Source organism: Rhinopithecus roxellana, chromosome 11 (assembly GCF_007565055.1).
Source record: "Rhinopithecus roxellana isolate Shanxi Qingling chromosome 11, ASM756505v1, whole genome shotgun sequence".
NCBI lineage: Eukaryota > Metazoa > Chordata > Mammalia > Primates > Cercopithecidae > Rhinopithecus > Rhinopithecus roxellana.
In genome coordinates, this window is record NC_044559.1 from 120370000 (window position 1) to 120392187 (window position 22188).

Here is a 22188-nt window from a genome sequence, read left to right on the forward strand (position 1 = left end):
ACTGACCCTTAGACAATACCATCAATCCATAAGAAGTTCTCATATGTAGCTTTACACTAGACATCCTAAGTAACAAGCAACACTAAATATCATAAATAGGCATATCTTGGTGCTGATTAAATTGCTGAATGAGCACATATATATTTTCCAACAAATAGATATATATAAAACTGACTCGGCCAGGCACGGTGGCTCAAGCCTGTAATCCCAGCACTTTGGGAGGCCGAGACGGGTGGATCACGAGGTCAGGAGATCAAGACCATCCTGGCTAACACGTTGAAACCCCGTCTCTACTAAAAAAATATAAAAAAAAAAAAAAACTGACTCAATGTGTCCCCAACATGATTTGAAGATCACAGAAATACAAGAAAGTAAGTGTGAATGACTGGGTCTCAGAGAGCACAAATTCTCTATGTGGGTCTGAACAAACAGGCAGGTATGAAGATTCCCTGCCAGGTAGGGAGGTTAACAGGTTGACTGTACACAATCATAGGGATAGTTAGACAGGAGCAAGGTAAGAACTTGACAGAACAGTAGACAAGTTTAACACACACGGGTGAGATATGGCACAAGAATAAGATCCAGGACGAGAATGAAAAATATAGGCACAGTGGTTCCATGACTGTAATCCCAGCAACTCAGAAGGCTGAGATGGGAGAATCACTTGAGGTCAGGAGTTCAAAACCAGCCTGAATAACAGAGCAAGACCCATCTCTGCAAAAATCAAAACAAAACAAAAAATACTAGCCAGGCATGATGGAGGATGCCTGTCCTCCCAGTGATTCCAGAGGATGAGGCAGGAAGATCCTTTGAGCTCAGGAGTTAGAGGTGCAGTGAGCTAGGATTGTGCCACTGCACTCCAGCCTAGAGGACAGAGCAAAACCCTGTTTCTAATTACAAAAAAAAAAAAAAAAAAGTAGCATGGGCATATCAGAAATACTAGGGGGAAGGATCAGGCAGTAAGAAGTAGCAAATCTGGCCACAGGGGATGAAATACATGACCAAGAGCCAGGGCCACAGATAATGGGCAAGCAAAATGCAGAAAATTCATATGCTATTTCCCCACTGTATTATTTCCAGCACGTGGAAATTTTAAAGAGTTCCTCTAAAGTCAGGAACCAATCCGCATGACCTACATGCCTAGGGCTTCATGTGGGGCACCTGACTGAAATGGAAAGTGGGAGAAAAGCAGGGAAATTTGTGACTGCGGAGATCACATTATGACTCTACTGTTTTGCACATGAGACAGACAGGTAAGTATGCATATCTGTTCAGTCTATGATCCAACTTGGACATTGATTTTAATCTATATAAACCAAAAACGACTACTTTCATTTCATTTGCTAATGTTCAACCATCCGATAAGCAGGAATATCTATTTTCTCCCTTACATGCATGTCACTTTACAGTTTATGAAGCTCTTCCCAAAAAGTTTTCTCATTTGACACACATGCTAGAGCCACATTTATATCCCTCCTGATGATCAAAACTTCTCTTTCTCCAAATCAACTCAGTCTCACAGGAAATATATTTTTAATGTTTTATTGTTTCTACTTTAAGTATCAGATGTTTCTCCTTCACACATATAGGGAACCCTTGGACTGAATCTTGGCAAATCGATGAAAGACACATGTGCATTCTAGAACAAGTGCTATTCATTAGTATTTGATCCTTTCCCCAACTTCACACTCAGAAGAGAAAACGTATGACATTTCTTTCATTCCATTTCTATTGAGACTAGGAATACAAGTTTTCTAAGGGCTTCAAATTCAATCAGAAGCCCGAAACTTTTTCTTAGGGAATTAATAGAATGAATGAATACTTGCTAACAATGTATAATGTCTGTTTTTTCACAGGCTAGATGTATAGACTAGATGGTAAAATATAATCATGTGATAGCCTACAAATTGGAGTTTACATTATAAAGAAATAATTCATTTCTCTAATGATTAGATTCATCGCAGAAGTTTATTTATTTTTGAGGCAGATTCTTGCTCTGTCACCCACGTTGAAGTGCAGTGGCACAATCTTGGCTTACTGCAACCTCCACCTCCTGGGTTCAAGTGATTCCCCTGCCTCAGCGTCCTAAGTAGTGGAGACCACAGGTGCATGCCACCACACTCAGCTAATTTTGTATTTTTAGGAGAGACCAGGTCTCACCATGTTGGCCAGGCTGGTCTTGTATTCCTGGCCTCTAGTGATCCACCCACCTCGGCTTCCCAAAGTGCTGGGATTGCAGGCTTGAGCCACCATGCCTGGTTCATCAGAGACATTTAGTATTTCAATCATCAATTCTTCATATCTTCCTAAACTTAAATGAAGACAGCACCTTCTCACCAGAGCCCAGCAGAGCACACATTTCAAAAGGGGACAAATTTAAACACAAGAGCATTTTTGGGACAAATTTAAACCAACTTCTCAAATTCAGTTTGGAAATAACACTCAAATATAGTTGGGAAGTACAATTGAAATTTTGAAATTCTCTTGCTGACTGCACATTCTTTACAGAAGTCAGGCTAGCAAGGAGTTGGACTGGGGAGTGATCTTGAAGGGTGACCAATCAGTACTCAGAAAACTGAAGCAGTGGCTAAAATAAAAACACTAGCAAGTTTATTTTAAATGAAGATATATAGTTCTAAATCAGGAGTGTATTTTCTTTTTCTTAAATAAATCTCATGTATATTTGAAGTTTACAACATGATGTTATGGGATACATAATCGGTGGTAAAATGGTTACTATAGTGATGCAAATTATCATACCTACCATCTGACACAGTTGTGTGTGTTTGTGTGTGTGAGAGAGACAGAGACAGCGCAAAAGAGAGTGACAGCAAAAGGCAGCTACAATCCACTTATTTAACAAAAATCTCTAATACAATTTTATTAACTACAGTCCCCATGCTATATGTTACATCTCTAGATGTGTTTATCTTACATATCTGCTACTTTATATCATTTGAGTTACATCTCCCCACCCCCCCAATCCCATTGTAACCATTGTTTTATCTTCTATCTCTGTAAATTTGATCTTTCTTTTTCAGATTCCACATATAAGTGGGATCATGCAATATTTTTCTTTCTATGTCTGGTTTATTTCACTTAGTATAATGTCCTCTAGGTCCACCCATATTACGGCAAACGGCGGGATCTCCTTTTCAAAGGCTAAACAATATTCCATTGTATGTGTATCTATACCACATTTTCTTTACCCATTCATTCTTTGATGGGCATTTAAGTTTTTCCATATCTTGGCTATTATGATAAAGATGCAATGAACATGGGAGTACAGGTATATTTACAAGGTGGTGATTTCATCTACTTTGGGTTGGGTGTGTAACCAGAAGAAGAACTGCTGAGTTGTATGGTAGTTCTATTGTTAATTTCTTTAGGAACTTCCATACTGTTTTATAACGGGTCTACCAATCTACATTCCCACCAACAGTATGCTAAAGTTTCCTTTTCTAGGAGTGTATTTTCTAGTAGGTTTTTCTGGTTATCTAATTTCAGTGTTTCTGCTCTTCTGCATAAACAACAAATGCCCACAATAAGAGAGGTTGCGATATTTGAAAAAAAAAAAAAAAACTACCCATACTATTTCTACATCATTAGCCCCTCTAGCGAACCACTGGGAAGGTCTCTTGATGCCTGAGGAGTCCATTTCTTGGTGAAAATCTAAACAATGCAGACCAGATTCTTAGAAAAGCTCCACGAATGGATTAAACCTCCATAGAAGAGACTCCACTCAACTCCAAGTCTAGGTCACTGGTCCTCTAAATAGCGTTTAAGTCTCCTACAGGATAAAATCCAAGGAAAGTGTGCTGGGACCATGTTCCCTTGAGCCCTGTCTCTGCAGAGATTGGGGTTCAGCACTGCCCACACTCTAGTTCCAGACTTCTTCTTCAGCCCATCTACACACACAGCCTCAAGATGTGCTGAACTATACCAAGTTCCCAATGCGCTATGCTCTCTCTCATCTGCCCTTTTCCTGCCTAGAACATTCCTTTCCCATTTCTCTACGTGGCTATCTCTCTCTCTCTCTCTATTTTATTTATTTATTTATTTATTTATTTATTTATTTATTTATTTATTTATTTTTGAGACAGGTTCTTACTCTGTCACCCAGGTTGGAGTGCAGTGGTGTGATCTCAGCTCAGTGCAACCTCCACCTCCTGGGTTCAAGCAATTCTCATGCCTTAACCTCCTGAGTAACTATGATTACAGGTGCTTGCCATGACAACCAGATAATTTTTGTATTTTTAGTAGAGAAGGGTTTTTGCCATGTTGGCCAGGCTAGTCTCGAACTCTTGACCTCAAGTAACCTGCTTGCCTTGGCCTCCCAAAGTCCTGGAATTACAGGCATAAGTTACCATGCCTGGCCTTTACTTGGCTATTTCTAACCCTATGCAATACTCCATCACAATGTTTTCCTGAGCGCAATGGTTTTATGCAACTGGTTCACCCACCAGAATGTGAGTTCTTTGAAAACAGTGACTGTTTATTGTATTTTTGTGTTCCCAGTATCTCATACATATGAGATACAAGATAAATGTTTGGTGACTGAGCAGATGGAGTCATGGGTACCAGTAAAACATCAGGGCAATTGGCTGCACAATTGGTGCACTGCCCTCTTGACATATGCTATGGACAATAAACCGAGAGTTCCAGAAAGTACTGAGGCATCCCTTGCAACTCTTGAATACATATTACATGGGATGAAATGCTGGAAGTACAGCCTGGCTAGGGTGGGTTAAACTGCCACAAAATTCAAAACTCACTTTCAGTCAGTTAAGGCAGGACTAGGACATCCCCATAGGATTCTCTCACAGCAAAATGGGAAAGGTCATGAGGTTGGAAAGCTGAAAATGTCTATTTTGAAAAGTGCATCTGTTTTTCATTCCCCATCACACTCCCATATCCTATGTTTTCCAGAGGAAAACAGAAACACATAGCTTACCTGAAGCAAAACTGAATACAAGTTCAAATCGGGGCAGGTAAACACCAGGTGACATTGCAAGCACATGCCAGTACTTGCGATACCAGAAAACTGCAAGTCAAGGAAAACCAAAGAAACACAAAGTAATACCGGAAAGCGGATACACATTGCAGGCAATGAAATAGAGGCAAACACAAAGACCAAAGGAAACCTCCCAGTGAAACAAGCTGAAATCATCAGGATCCTTTCCACGAAAGGAGCTGTGTGTCAAATAAAATATAAGTTAAGCGAATCTAATGCCAAAAGGCAGTGACGATAATTTCAAGTAATACTATTCATGAATCAAAACAAAATTTGGTAAAGGTTAAATAAAAACCTCTGTTCTTAAATCAAAGTAACACAGTAGAGATGTAAAATGAAAAAGCTTTGGTAACTTAATACATTGGAAAGTAGACTGAAAAGTAAAGGAAGTCCAAAATAATCATATAAGAAAAGAAAATACCGAACAATCAAAGTAAGATGGGAAAATACCATGGGAAACAGATAACCAAAATGAGGACAAAAACTGAAAGAAGGCTCACATGTTAATGCTCATGAAAACCAAATGTGAATGATGAAAACCTTGTACTTTTGCCTTAACGAAATGAGTTGATTGTTCAACCTTTTGTCCTAACAGTCAGAACTTCCTCTAACTCAAAAGAAGGAACAAAAACTGTGACTCTCATAACTGTCCAACTACTTAATTCATAAAGTAAAACAGACCCTTTCAGAACATAAACACATTCTTACACATAGAAAGAAGAGAAAGAAAAAAAGGTTATTTAGGCCACTTAGCTGAGGAAATATAAAATATCTGCTTCTTGTTCTGCGCCATTCTTACCACAGATGCAAAATTTAAGCCTAATAAGGTTAAATGACCTCTTTGATAACCCAGACCAAGTCGTGAGAGCACTGGGACTTAAGTCCAATGTCTTGTCCTCCAGTTCAGGGTTCCGGCCACCACAGGACACTGCCACACACCCCACTCCGACCGCAGGGAGACAACCAAATATTAAAGGACATCTTTCTGGGACATAACACATTTTATCATGTAAATTACAGCTAGACAGGAGGAATAAAGTCTCGTGTTCTATAGCACTGTAGGATGACTATAGTTAACAAGAATATATTATGTAGTTTCAAATAGCTAGAAGAAGGATGTTTAATGTTCCCAATACAAAGAAATGATAAATGTTCAAGATGATGAATATGCTAATTACCACGTTCCGATTACTATATAGTGTATATATCAAAACATTCCTTGGTACTTCATGCATATGTACAGTATTATTTATCCATTGAAACATTAAAAAAGAAAAATCAATCCTTAAAATAGTCCTTTATAGCAGTGGTATTGGAAGATGATCTTGAACCAAAATATTTTAACTACATTTTGTTTTTAAAAGTAAATAAAATAAATTCAAAAGAATCAACAACATCCAGAAGAAAAATAGCATTTCTAAATATTTATAAACATTCCTTTCTTCATCTTACCCCTAACTAGTATTGTTATAAAATTCTTTTTGATTTCTAGGTTAGAATTTAAACAAATGCATATGATGGACTGTTACTGTTAAAAGCACTAACAATTTTCATCGCTCCACTTTTTATAGAGTCAATCGGCACCTTCTCACCAGAACCCAGCAGAGCACACATTTCAAAGGGGATCCTAAATTTCAAAGCCACTAAGAAATCATGGAAACTTCTTTCCTTCTGTACCAGGAAAAAAAAAAAAAATACTGGGAATGCTTCCACTTCAGAGTATTTTTTCAGCTATGCTTTAATGTCATCGAAACATATCAAAACATCACCAAAAATGTAAGAATCTTCTTGAAAGCCTTCCCAAAGAGAATTTTATTTTATAAAAATAATTATACTTACATATATTTACGCATGTGGTCCTTGTTTTTAAAATATTCATTTGGCCATTTTATCCCCTCTCCAAATAGTTGCTGAATGCTTATTCTAAGAGCTAGAGCTAGAACAGTCAACAAAACAGCCAATATCTCTGATCTTGCTGGGCTTGCAGACTGATCCAAATAAATAAATCAATATATAATATCTGAAGTGGTACCAGGTGCTATGAAGGAAAAAATGCAGAGAAAAAGGACAGTCAGGAAAGGGGTGCTATTTTTTCTCTAGTAGTTAGAGAGGGAGTCACCTGAGCATTGGACATTCAATTCAAAATATGTACTCATTAGAGCACTTTAAGCAGTAGCCCAAACAATTCCAAACAAAGTTCCCCTAGTAATCATCCTCCTGTTAGTTCTCTTGATAAGTGGATCATTTGCTTTATCAACCCTCATCACCACACAAGGGTTCACATGACTAACCCTACCATTATGGCCTCTAGCTGTAAGATGATTTATTTCAACATTAGCAGAAACTAACTGAGCACCGTTCCACTTAAGAGAGGGTGAATCAGAATTAGTCTTGGGCTCCAATGTTGAATATGCTGCAGGCCCACTGAAACATAAAGAAAAATGGCACTTAGCTAAGCAAATATTGGGTGGCAGGAGTATTCCAGGCTGGGGTAACAGTGTGTGCAAAAGCCCTGGGGGGAAGCATTCTTGGAAAGTTTGAGTAAAGCAAAGGAACTGGAAATGGTGAGAGTTGATAGATGTACTCAGAATGGCAGAAAATTAGTTCAGAGCAGTGGCCAGAGCCCAAGATCGGACATGGGTCTTGTAAACAATGATGAAAATTTGGGTTATATTCAGAATAAAATAGTAGAAGAGTGACATCATGTCACCAGGGCTTCAAGAAGATCATTCCAGACGCCAGGTGGAGAACAGATCAGAGCAGGGTGTGGGTGGAAGATGGTGTGACCAGAGCAGAAGCAGACAAGCCAGTCAGGAGGCAACTATGACTGTCCAAATGAGAGACGACAGTGGCTGACACGAGGGTAGCAACAATGGAGGTGGGGCCAAGCACTCAGATTCTGGATATTTTTGTCATGGTCCAGCTGACAAAATTTGCCAATGAACTGGACGCGGGGTGTGAGTGAAAGACAAGAGTCAGGGGTGACTCCAAAGGGTTTGACTTCAATAGCTGGAAAGCAAACTGGGAAGCTCAGAAAGGAGATTTCTGCAGGGAAGGGGGAAGTAGAGAGGTGGTATTGAACTGAAAAGGTTTGATCTACGTCACTAATCATTTGAATACAGACATCAGGTGCCAATTGGTAGAATGTGCTTTGCTTCACTTAAAATAAATTAAATTAGCATATTCCGACGTATCCTAAAATCTTTTCAAATTCATACTGCTCTTTTGTGGGCATGCTGTCACTTGTGTTTATGTTATACAACTTATTGGTACATCTTCACTTTTGCTTCATACCTCAGTATCTATTTTTTAAAATAGGAAATGTCCCTAAAGACAGAGCATCTTGGCCTCAAAACAGGGGACTGAGAACAACAGAAATTCATAAATGACTCCAAAGAGTCAACTTTTTGGCCAGGCACAGTGGCTCACGTCTGTAATCCTGGCATTTTGGGAGGCTGAGGCAAGTGGATCACTTGAGGTCAGGAGTTCAAGACCAACCTGGCCAACACGGCGAAACCCCATCTCTACTTAAAATACAAAAATTAGCCAAGTGTGGTGGCATGCACCTGCATTCCCGGCTACTCGGGAGGCTGAGGCAGGAGAATCACTTGAACCTGGAAGGCAGAGGTTGCAGTGAGCCCAGATCGCATTACTGCACTCCAGTCTGAGTGACACAGTGAGACTCTGTCTCAAAAAAAAAAAAAATAATAAGAGTCAACTTTTTCTTACAAGGCATTATTTGAGTCACTGAGTCATCACTGCTGTCCAAAATCTCCCCACATGTTTGAAGGAGTATGAAATTCCCCCTTTTAAAAAAAAAATGATTATTCCCTCTTACCTATCCATGTGTTACTCTTACTCAAATTCTAGTATAATTGCAAGAATATTTGCCTATACCTTCTTCCAATGAGACATTTTCTCATTCAGTTTGGCTTAGGATAGGGTCTTCCTGCTAGAAATAATTAGAAAAGAGAAGGAATGTGGGCTTGAGAAGAAAAAGAGGTGATTGACAGCAGCAGGTTTTTACAGCTTTGGAGAAGAGAATGAAAAGAGGTAAGTGAGGTGGGTGTGGTCTGCTGCTGCAGAGGGAGCAGAGGCATCCAAGTAGAGGGCCTCCGAATTCCTGATCTCTACACAGATCCATTCAGGACCTAAATCATAGAATTGGATGATGATTTCCAAACTGACCTCCAGTGCGGCCTCCTCTTCTAAACTCTAACTGCGTATGTGATGCTTCCATTTGAACATCTCAATGTTTTGTCCTATCCAATGCATGCTTCTATCCAATCAGATATTGCATGCTCTGTCCTATCAGAAACATTCTTCTCCCAAAGCCCCACAGCCTCATTAACGTCCATCAGCATTGACATCTCTACTCAAACATCCCCTCCCCAAGGAAGGCTCCCCTGACATCAAGGCCAGATGCAGCTGCCCTGTTATTGTAGCCCTTATTCCTCCCCCTCACAGGCCTGATTCTGCTCATCATTATGTATTACTTGTATAAGTGTCTGCTAAATGTCAAGGTCCCCCCAACAGCCTCTAAGCCACTTACAGCAGATGTATGTTTCTTTTGCTCACTGCTGTGTGCATTGCCAGATGTAAGCTCTTGGCTGGTGCACAAACAGCACTCAGTAAACATTTGGTGACTAAATGAATGAATGATGTGCTGGGGAGACAGACGTGAAGTAAACGGTCATTCATGAAACAAAGACTCTCTGGTACGTTGCCTTTGGGAGAGACATCAATTCCAATATGCTGAACTGAGTAACATTAAATAAGGCTGATCAACATTAGTTCTTGTATTTGCTTTGGGTTTTATTTATCTCTTTAAATATCAATATTATTTTGCATTTACAGAACCAGGAAGGACACTGAGTGAAAAATCAGTGACCCCATGTCCAAAAAAAGTAATCAGAGGTCGGGCATGGTAGCTCACACCTGTAATCCCAGCACTTGGGAGGCCGAGGCGGGTGGATCACTTGAGGTCAGGAGTTCCAGACCAGCATGGACAACATTGCGAGACCCCTGTCTCTATAAAAATTACAAAAGTTAGCTAGGTGTGGTAGCACACACCTGTAGACCCATCTACTCGGGAGACTGAGACACAAGAATCACTTGAACCCAGGAGGTGAAGGTTGCAGTGAGCTGAGATTGTACCACTGCACTCCAGCCTGGGCAACAGAGCAAGACTCTATCAAAAAAGTAATCGGGAAGTTACTGAACCCTTCTTTAGCAATTCGGACAGACACAAAAAGGGGAGATCTTCTCATGTATATTTTACCTACAAAAAAACAACTAGTTTATAATTATTTCATTAGTTACACAGAAAGGAGACCTTTAGTAAATTTGTACCAAAGTAAGGCCAGTCCAGATTTATAATTCAAGATGTATAGAATATAATAAATTTCATTCCCACTAGTGTTTCATTGTAATGAGTGCAAAAAAAAAAAAAAACAATTACACAGTTACAAAATCTTTCACAGCTTCATCATTGCCTCAGTCACACCACCAAGGTGTTAAGTTGCTCAATCTCAAAATGTCCTCCTTTGAGATTTCAGCAATATGGCCTTTGAGTTGAAAGGGAAATTCAGTATTGTTTTTGTTCTCCTATGCTTCAGTCCTTTGCCCCTCCTTGCTGTACTAAAATATAACTGCAATGAGGTGAGGAAACATTTTAGTCTTAACCTTTAAAAACAGCTTTATAAGTAAAATTAGTTTAACATCCTAAAGAAATTCATTGAAGTTCTAGGCTTAATCCATCAGCCTGGACGCAGAAAACAGAAGATACAGGAAAAGAGTGGGTATATAAAATGGAGAGAAGATGATTAACAATCAATAGTGTTTCTCATTAAAAAAAAAAAAACCCTCTCATATCCCAAGTATTATGCCCAATTTCTTTTGGCAAGATCTAACTCTGTCTGCAAGTTTATATTAATATTTAAACATATACACATTCATGGTAACCTCTTAGGCACCCCAATATTACTGTAAGATTGATTTTTTTCTTAATGGAAATCAGATACAAACTATGCAGAACTCAAGTTTCTGCTTTGACTGTGTAGTGTGTATATTTATCACACATAACTCCTGTGAAACAGACTTAAGTAGCAAATCTCAAGACCCTTTTGTCATTACAAATCCACTGCTGTGATAATAGTGAAGTAAGACAGCGGGAAAAATAACATGCAAAAATGCAAATTAGTAGGGTTTTTTCTTTAAAAAAACAAAAGGACTATTAACTTTCTGAATTTAATTTTAAATTCTCAAACACAGCCAGGCTAGATGTTCATGCAAAGGTGAAAATAATGTTAAAGACACTCTTGTGACACACTTAAAAAACAAATCGATCTTCTTTGTAAGCGGTGGATGTTTGATACCTCCTTCATCAGACGGTCTTGTTACCTCACTGCAGCATGAAAAGCTAGGGTAAATCTCTGAGATTTCTGACCTGTCGTCTCCAAGACCTGTACCGAAAGTACTGCTGGAATGGGATCGAGACCAGTGTCGCCTAAAGTGACTCGCCTTTTCTATATTGGAGGGAAAATATTTACACGTGTGATTAAGTGACTCGAAAAACAAAATCAACAAAAAAATTACTTAAAAGCTTAACAGAGAAGAAAAACAATCTCTTAGTAAAGAATAACTCAAAATCTCAGCTCTAAGCACCTATTCGCAAACTTCAGCATGCATTGCATCAACTACATGAGGGACTTAACTGTCATTTTATGCTTTTTTAAGTCTCAATTTTAAAGGACAGGTAAGGGATAGGACATTGACAAGGATTAAGAAACACTGGTAAACTAATAAATTTTTGTTAATTGTAAAGCCTGGTTTAAAATAATTCCTTTAAACTATCACCAGGTATATAGTATTTGTTGCCTTTTCTTTATTTTTAGAAAATCAAGTGACACTGGCTAACTATATGAATGAAATTGAGTATAAAAGTACTAAAATTCCTACTTTGCCTCGGGTACTCAATTCTATTCACATCAACAATTAAATACAATGTAGAAATCAGGGTTTAGAGCAAGATCTAAATGACATAGCTATCTATTGTTTAACATAACTGTATAACTGTCAGAGAAAATTTGAAATGTCAAATCAAGCTATCATTCATACCCCAACTATCCATTTTTTTGCCTTTAATTATGAACGTGCAATCTAAGTTAAAAGCTAACTATGCTTCCTATGTAAACTATTCATTTTATATTACGCAAAATGTCAAAGAAAATTTTAAAGATACTTGAAATTTTCTTTTAAGACATTTATGATGCCCTATAGAAAACCTTTCTACTGTTCTATATATCATTCCTTAAACCTACCTTTAAAAAATTGTAACAATGTATTTTATGAAACAAATCTCCTTTTGTCTCAGCAGTTTGATGAAATCCGAATAACTGTATTTGTAAACCCCGAAATTCTATAAAAGCGTTCTTACTAATAAAAAGCTTATTTAAATGAATCTAGGACAGACTAATTAAGATATATCAAAAAGTCCTTTTGCAACCTTTCTTTTCGTAAATGATTAATTGTATTTAAAAGTAGCATAGTATTTTTTTGGTTTGCCAAATTCTCAGCTTTAAAATTTACATTACACAGTATAATGAACCTCTACAGTTCATAGTGGTTTCAATTTTGGGACAAAACCAAAAGTGAGCAATACCAGAGAGCATATGTAGGCTTCTAGACTGAATATTGTCTTCCAGGGGATCGAGGTCGAAGATGGAGCCAGGATCTGTGCGCCAAACTTTGAGGTCTTTTGTCAAAAGGAAGAAATCAACATTCATCAAGAAGGAATTAAAAAAAAAAAGCCAGTACCCAAAAGAGTCAAGACAAAGTCTGCAAAGGAGTAGATATAAAAAGCAAACATGTAACAGACAAACTCACAGTGCTACTGACTTCAGAAGAGGATGAAAAAATACTTGCTTTCACAAGCTCTATTCATTGAGCTGCCCTGCCAGACCTTGCTGAAGTACCTGTGACCCATCACAGATACACAGGAGCACATGGGGCAGCTATATGCATCCCCCACAGCACCCCCAAATCCCCAATCGCTCTTGCTCTCCACAGGCTGAAACAAGCAAAATGTTTGATTATAGCTTCTGATTCAGGACATGTGAGTAATTCATAGGAAACAATTGAGAAGTTTATGTTTAAAAAACAAAACAAAACAAAACAAAAAAACTTCCCTTCCTATAACAGAAATAAATATTTAAAATGTGGAGTGGTGGCAAGTCTAGTTTTCATTCTGAGTCCGAGAGTGCAAGCTAAGTGTATCTAATAAGATACACTTATTTAAAAAGTGTTATAAGCAAGGCACACAGCAAGGAAATATGATGAATGAAAAAAGAAATAATATCAGCTTCCTGCTGTCAATGGACCCCTGCTATAGTCAGTGATTAGACTGTGCAAACCACTTTATTCTCCTCGTATTTTAATAGCTTCTGAATTCATCAGTCTCTCCAACAAAAGGGCATCAGATCCTAAAATAAGCTGTTTACTTACAGCTGTACCAACAACTGGAAAATAAAAACCTAGTTACAGACATATGGCAGAAATGGAGCTAGAGCAAAACCAATTAATTTGTAAAATGGAACTGGAAATTTGCTTCTCCGTTTTTAATTAATATTATGTAGTGCTGACCATATGCCAGGTACTATTCTCATTTGACACCTAATTAATTTAAATTTCATATATACCATCCTTATTTTGTAGATGAGGAAACTGAGTCACAGAGAAATTGAGTAGCTTGGCCAAGTTTACACAGCTCGTGAGAAGTAGCAGAGCCTTCAACAAAAATAGAAGCAGCACAAATTGGCTTAATCTGAATTCCTCAGAAAATCTCTAAACGTGTATTTTCATGCCTGATACAGAAGATGGCTCATTGAAAAGTTTAATGTTGGCCAATTACGGAAATCTCAATGGAAAAGAGTTCTTCCCAATAAGAATAAATAAACTGACTTCCGGATTGCCAAGTAAGTAAATAACCTAGAGTTATACATCTTATATTTTATAAAACAATCATAATTTCAACCTCAATGGTTTTGAGTACTGAATTCTGAAAGCCCACGGTCTAGATATTTTCATGGTTTTTAGCAACGACCTCACCATCATTCCTGACCTCTGATGTGTGCAGGGCCTGGGAGTAAGCTGTACAGACTTTAGCAGTTCCACCCTAAGTGAGATAAATCAGAACCCCTGCACTATCCCTTAAGATAGTTCCATCCGTTTAGCACAAAGCAATGAAACTCTAATTTGGTGTCACATTTAATGAAAACATCACAACCCATCCATCCAACTTAATGTGATCCTTTTAAGTAATCAACTCCAGCAGATCAGCAAAGCTATCAATTGCCTACAAACATGTTTGGAATCCTTCTTCAGAAAATACTTTCAGAGTCACTTTAATATAATCACAGAAGTTACTTAGTGCTCTGACTTTAGTCCACTGGTTTACCCTGTCAAATTTACACTTTCCCCGCATAACTTCATAACTTACCTCTATGGCCTTTCACTAGTACCAAAAAATAAGCTCCTACTTTTGAAGATAAAGAAAACACTGATATTACTGAGTGGCATATACCAACAATATTCTTTAAGTTGCATAACTGAACTACATAATTCAGAAGCTAACTGCTCTGAAGGAGACAATAGTTTTGAAATGTTGACACAGATTGAAAAATCGATAACCATCCTTCCTAGCCCTGCCTTATACTTCAGTATGATCTTTTCTGGTATCTCAGCCACCATTCAACAAATATCCTTCTAGGATTTCCCCTGACTATAAGAAACAGAGAGCAGGAATAAAAGTTTGCTCTCTTAATTGCAAGACTTTCAGATGGCTCTCAACTACTCCAGTCCAGAAATAGTATTTTTTAAATGAGCTATTACTACTATGGAATACCATCAGAACGCCCCTGGCATGTCTGTTTGTGATCAAAGGACCTAAATGCAATATGGTTATTTCTGCCACTCATGCACATTGATGTCAACAGAACAACACATGGACCAAGCACACGGGCTGAAGAAAAACAAAATAATTGTTCAACCATTGTGATCACTCATATCTCTGCTTCTTTGCTTAACAAGAAGGAACATTCTTAACACTAGCAAGGTATTAAAGACAGAGCTTCCAATAATAGAAAAGACTTGAGATGATACCAGGTGAAAGCCAGAAATCCCATTACACATAGTACAAAAATAATGCTTTACCAGTGGTCCGTTTTAAATTGGTAGCACACCCAACATGTAATGAGGAGTCAGATGACTAAAGAGGGTAATTCTGAAGCTAGAACAAACATGATCTTTTCGACCACATACACCTGCCAAGAAAGGCCATCAGCTTACCAACAATGATTCCAGGTCTCCTGTCCATCTCCACGATGTGAGGGTGGACCCCTTTATAGGCAGCATCGCTGACTACCTGGGTGTTCTTCCTCACTCTCTCTGTCACCGGATCGTCCACGACAGGAGTAAAGCCTCTCCCCTTTGTTTTTTCAAAATCTTCATGGTATTTTACCTGAAAAACGAAAAATCAACATACTGAATTTTGCTGATAGGTACCTCTTTCACATTTTGATTAAAGGACAGGTGTACACTGCACTGACTGCGTGCAGATTGTCTACACATATGTATCTTTTCCAAATACTCCAAAACTAAACTCTGGAACTTCAGTTTCTTAGCATCAGAAATCAAGTGCTGATATTTTCACAAAGCTTTTCATCATCATAGCTCATATCTATTTTAAATTATATGTAAAACTATATTATTAGTGAGAGGTTGTAAAAAATACATAATCTCAAATCCTGGTTACTTCCTAAAATATACTAAGTATAAATTAAATTTCCTATCTCTTAACTTTCAATATCCAATAAAGTGATATCTATCTCCAGGCAATCATTCATGAAAATGGCATTATTTAAAATTAGTTTAAAATTTTATAGGTAACAATATATACCATTTTTAATATAATTACAAAAACTTGTACCTCAAAATACACTTTTTTCATGTCCTGAAATTAGGTCCAGGAGATAGTTGTATAATTGTAAATTATACTAGAAACCACTGAATTGAACACTTTAATGGGCAAACTTTATGGCAGGTAAATTACATCTGATAACATTTTAAAAACACATTTTTAAAAACACACTTTCAAAAATACACTTTTTAAAATATTCTTAATGACAGGCAAACAGACCAAATTTTGTCTTAGAATTAATTGGAAAGATGTCTACACGAATGTCTTTCACACCATGAGTTTATAGTAGTCACATTAGAAATAAAGACACACCAGAAAAAGTCACTGAGAAAAATCATTTTATTAGACTAAATATTTCCATTACATTTCAGTGTGATTAGAAATGCCCCTCCCCTAAAAGACAAGCCAGCCACGTTTCCATGCTTTGTTAGTTATCAGATTAATAGTGAAGTAATGCCATCCGTGCCCTGGACCTGGCCATTCCTTAGCATGTTTTAAGAATGATTTGGTTGAACTCTACCATTGAAATATGATTTTGTGCTTCTTTAACATGTCTCATAGCAGGTGTATCTAAAATCAGACTTGGTCTACCTTTCATCTGTTTACGGTCCTGGGTATATTTTACCTGCAAAGTAAATAGCAGACATAAGACAATGATAAGAAAACACATGACATCACTTTTTTAAGCTTTACGAATGAGTGAAACCATATGCAACATACATGAAATTATTTTCCAGATAACTTTTTCAATGAGTTAAATTTTGTTCTAGAATAGCAACCTAAAATTTTACATTCAAAGATCTCCTCCACTGCCTACTGCAAAATGACCTAAATCTATCAACTGAAAACAAATGTGTGAATGACCAATAGTAACTAACTATCTAGTCTGTAAACCCGGCAGGCCCGGTGGCTCATGCCTGTAATCACAGCACCTTGGAAAGCTAAGGTGGGAGGATTACTTGAGGCCTGGGGTTTGAGACCAGGCTGGGCAACATAGTGAGACCCCACCCCTGCCCCCGCCCATCTCTATAGGTAAAAATCAAAAAAAAAAAATTAGCTGGGCATGTGCCTGTAGTTCCAGCTATGTGACAGGTTAAGACACGACAGCTACTTGAGCCCAGGAATTCAAAGCTGCAATGAGCTATGATTGTGCTATTGCACTCCAGCCTGGGCAACAGAGACTGTGTCTCAAACACACACACACACATACACACACACACACACACACACAAACTGGTTACCATATTTAAGTTAAACAGAGAAAATCCAAAACTATCAAATAGAACCCAAAGTTATTTTGTTTCTAAATTTCCCCATTTTCTACCATAAGAGTGTTGAAAAATGCATACAACCTACTCTCTATTTCTTTTTATTTTTTTCTCTGCTTAGGTAATAAGAAACAATGAGGAACAAATCTAGTTGTTCTTCTAAGCAGCCACAACTTAAAGGTAATTTATGTGGACAGAAATTAAGTGGACAGAAATGCCACTAGGAAGCTGTAAACTGCAAAGCCTAAATGCTGATTCTCAGGCAAACAGCTATTCAGGGTGTGCTAAGAAAAGCGCCTGTGTTCTTGACAGCTGCCCATCACAACACTGCCATTTATGAAACTGATTAGGTGTAAGATTTGGATACTGCTTATTGTGGACCTGAGGGCATTATGCACAATTCAGAATTGAAGCCCTGATCTTCACTACGAGGAAGCACAATATTCAAATAAGATACTAATGTGCACCACTGGACTTTGGTGAGCAACTGAATTCTACATTAATTGTATTTAAGGATTATTTTCTGTAAGTCTTTAGTGGGAGTAATGATTCATCTCCTATTTTGTTTTGCAGACAGCATTTAACAATCCATGTTCAATGAAATATTTCAGTAAAATGACAGTTATTTAATGCACACATCAAAGGCTTTATTACTTTCAAAGACATGGCTAAAATAGCATGAATCGTTGTTTAAATGAATATAATTATAAAGTAAGCTTTGAATGTAACTGTTGGTCACATCTGGAAATAAAGAGTTGCAAGATAATGTAAATGTTTGCAGTGGCAGCTTTTGGAAGTCATCTGAAATAACACGTGTACTTATTGGATGTATCACAAATATTTCTTGAAAATAAGGTTTATTTTCACAAGCAAAAGAGGACCGCAAGTAAATAATAAAAGACATTCTTTGTGATAGTCTAAAATGAAAAAAACCACTTGCCGAGCTAATATTTTCTTGATTCTTCTTCACTCTTTCCATTTCAGGAGTTACACTTAAAGCAGTAGCTCTTCCCAGATGACCTTTGTAATAAATCTATCATTTCAGAGAACAAAAAATAGAATACTATGAATCAATTCAACTAAGAGGCTTATTTATTTATTTATTTAAGACAGGGTCTTGCTCTGTCACCCAGGCTGAAATGCAGTGGTACAATCTGGGCTCACCACGGCCTCGACCTCCCAGGCTCAGGCAATCCTCCCACCTCAGCCTCCCAGGTAGCCAGGATTACAGGCACGTGCCACCATGCCTGGCTAATTTTTGTATTTTTGTAGAGATTGAAGTTTGCCATGTTGTCCAAGCTGATCTGAAACTCCTGGGCTCAAGTGATCCACCCACCTCAGCCTCTCAAAGTGCTGGGACGACAATCCTGAGCCACCATGCCTGGCTCACAGTATTTATTTTAATGAGTTAGCCAAGGAAGTTGTGTAGGAAACTACAAAAAATATTTTCAGAGGTTGAGTTGTATTTAAAATGCTGGCATCTTAAATCAATCTATTTCATTTCATCCCAGAAGAGAGTACATGTGTCCAAATCACTGTGGATGTACTCAAATACATAGGCATACCACCCGTAAAGCTGTAATAAATATTTAATCACAAAAGGAAACGAGAACAAATGTCTTCATGGATATTACTTAAAGGTAGTCACCATAGACTGGTACTATATGGTCGTGGTTTCTTAGGAATTAACTGCGGCAGAATTTTTGTAAAGATGTGTTTAAATAGGTGACTGTGGGCATCCTTAGAAAAGCCAGCATGCTTCTCACTGGTCCATTCCTTGTCTCAATAACCATGTTTCTTTTTGAGAGTAATGGAGTCACATCAAGCATGACTCTAAATATACGGGGGAAAGATGAGCGTCTACTTCTCTAAAATATAGTTGTTAGGAAAAGTATCAATCACCTGCCTTTGCATTATAAACTGGTTAAATGACTTTCAAGGTGTGAAGAATAAAAGATTTCTTTGAACATAATAGATTTCCAAGTTTCCTCTTCCAAAGAACCCAATCTATATGTTAATGACTTTAAAAGAGGACTTTCTTCTTGAACTGCAACCGTGAATTATTTCAACAACAGGGAATCGGAGCAGGCCACAAGTGGGTGTCCAGGTAAAAACTGCCAGCCCCTTATTAAGTGCCCCCAAAACGATCCTGCTCCATATAACTTATTCAGCCGTGCACACATTATCATTTCTTCCTAGACATTGCCCAAAAATGGAGCCATAATTGTGGGGAGTGGAAAGTGGGGCTCGGAGGGGAAGCACAAGAACAGGAACACGTGTGGGTAGAAAAGGGAGGGAAAATGTTTGCAGGGCCAGGATGCCAGAAGCTACAACTGTGGGCCTTGAGGGGACCAGAGCACCCATCAGTTAGATGGCAAGATAGAAGGGATACACAACAACCTGTCAAAAAAAAGTCACCCTGGCCTGGTGGCACACACCTGTAATCCCAGCACTTTGGGAGGCCAAGGCAGGTGGATTGCATGAGCTAAGGAGTTTGAGACCAGCCCAAATCCCATCTCTACAAAAAATACAAAAATTAGCCAGGTGTGGTGGCATGTGCCTGTAGTCCCAGCTACTTGGGAGGCTGAGGTGGGAGGATCACTTGAACCCAGAAGGCAAAGGTTGCAGTAAGTCAAGATTGTGCCACTGCACTCCAGCCTGGGTGACAGAGCAAGACCCTGTCTCAAAAAAACAAAAAGAAAAAAGTCACCCTAGTGAGTCACTGGGAGCCCTGAGGTGGGGAACACCTGACTGTACCCACAATATCAAAGTCCCTGAAATCTTTCAAATAAGTTGTTAGTCAAATGAGAACAGGACATCACTCAAGGTTATGAAAACTCTGTAAATACAATCCCTTCGTTCACACGTGGACAATACATTTGATAGTGTAAGAAAAAAGTTACTAAGATGACCACACATTGCTGATGTTTTTCTGGTTTTCTTTTGCCCTCTTCAGCTCTGGTGGATCAGAAATTGCAGTTCCCCGTTGAAGTTCTCCCTTATATTTTACCTAAGAAGGATAAATAAGAACTTTAACAGATAGCAGAACAGGCTCCACTGAAACACCACAGAGGACGAGGCTCAAAATTAACACCATCTTTTTACACATTTCTTTCCATAGTTGATTACATCAACCTTCACACTTACATATACGCCCACATTCCAATGGGTCTGATTTAGCAGGTACAAGTTGTTGGTGCTACTGTTTAAATATGTCTTCGATAAATGCTTTCCTCTTCAATATCAAAATTAACCATACATTCCACAAATAAAAGTAATGGAATCATAAGGGAACGCGTTTTAAAGAAACGCCAGAATGAAGTCCTTACAAGAGAACTCTTGTGAAGTCCATTCCCTGTCAGCCTAGAAGGCTTTTTACTGTCTTCTGACCCTGGGGCTTCCCCCTTCAATAGAAGCTAAAGCTCTCTAACTCCCACCACCTCCCAGGGATAATACAAGGATAAATAATGTTGAGCCTAATTCTCTCCACCCAGGAGAACTTGCTCTTACATTTTAAACTCTTTCAAAAATATCTGTCTTGGAAAAAGAAGGCTTTTGTTTGTATTGGTGAAAGTTCAACAATACGTTCCAATTTCAGCTCTGCCCTTACTAGCTGGGTGGGGGCCTGGGGAGGAGGCCAGCATGTCCTCTGACCTCCCCAAGACTCAGTTTCCCACATCTACCAACCAGAGAAACAAACAGTGCTGACCTCATGGGTTTACATAGAACGTTAGCACAGGGCCCAGCACAGAGTAGAGGTACGTTGTTAACTATTTTTGCTTTATTCACAATAGACTATTGAATGATTGAAAAATATTTTCCATTTATGAGGCTCTTTGACTTGATACTATGTCTTAGAATGCCAGTCAAGCCAGGTCTTCTTTTGCCCTGTTCCAATACATACTTTTTTTTCTTTTCATATTGACATCAGATCCAGTATTCTCCATTAACTGCACTTTTTTTAAAGAGATTTACCAACTGAACTATGAGGTCCTGAGGATAGAAAGTGGGTCTTATCCATCTTTGTGTCTGTCTGGAGATACGCCCTTTATCATCATCATTATTATTGCAGTTGTTAAACTTTATAGAAGAGTTAATGCTATATGGACATATTCACTTTTTCATATTATAATGATATGATTCATCCATATAATTGCATGTTGCTCAAATTCATTATTTTTTTAAAAACTTTTAAGTTCAGAGGTACATGTGCAGGTTTGCTACACAGGTGAACTTGTGTTATAGGAGTTTGTTGTACAGATGACTTCATCACCCCGGCATTAAGCCCAGTACTCAAAAGTTACCTTTCCGGATCCTCTGCCACCTCCCACCCTCTCCCCTCCAGCAGGCCCTGGTGTCTGTTATTTCCCTCTGTGTGTCCATGTGTTCTCATCATTAAGCTCTCATTATTATGCAGTATTTGGTTTTCTGTTCCTGTGTTAGTTTGCTAAGGATAATAGTCTTCCAAAGTGCATATTTTTAAATAAAAATATGTTATGTTTGAGAAAATATAAAAGGAAACAGAAACAACTTGCCGCACTCAGCTGCTCCTGGTTTCGCCTCACTCTCTCTATCTCCGGGGTCACGCTTACTGGAGTGGCTTTGTAGTTTTGCTCTTTATACTGGAGCTGAGAGACAAGGTGCAAGACAGTTTGAGATTATGGGAAATAAATACACCCCAAAGCATTGGAACAGATTTTTTTAAATGTCACATGGCTACAGAACATTCATTAATAAAATCATCATCAGGATTTCATAGTGAAATATGTATTGCTTATAGATTTTATCTTCTTGGCGATGTCAGTCTTTTCCTTGTCAAGTGGTTTTGTTGTTGTCGTTTTATTTTTGAGACAAGGTCTTGCTCTGTTGCCCAGGCTGGAGTGCAGTGGCATCATCACAGCTCACTGCAGCCTCAACCTCCCACGCTC

The 22188-nt window shown here is 38.3% G+C and overlaps 1 protein-coding gene across 3 annotated transcripts in view; it reads right to left on the reverse strand.

The window, feature by feature from the left end:
* NEBL (nebulette) overlaps nt 1-22188 on the reverse strand; it is a 116157-nt gene that overhangs the window by 17713 nt on the left and 76256 nt on the right. For 2 of the 3 annotated variants that reach the window (XM_010367580.2, XM_010367582.2), the window contains 7 exons: nt 21796-21888; nt 20178-20270; nt 18201-18293; nt 16513-16617; nt 15362-15533; nt 12678-12770; nt 11392-11541 (listed from right to left, as the gene is read on the reverse strand). In XM_010367580.2, the coding sequence (XP_010365882.2) occupies nt 11392-11541; nt 12678-12770; nt 15362-15533; nt 16513-16617; nt 18201-18293; nt 20178-20270; nt 21796-21888 (799 nt within the window). The remainder of the gene's footprint in view (nt 1-11391; nt 11542-12677; nt 12771-15361; nt 15534-16512; nt 16618-18200; nt 18294-20177; nt 20271-21795; nt 21889-22188) is intronic. The other variant, XM_010367583.2, reaches the window with a different exon arrangement.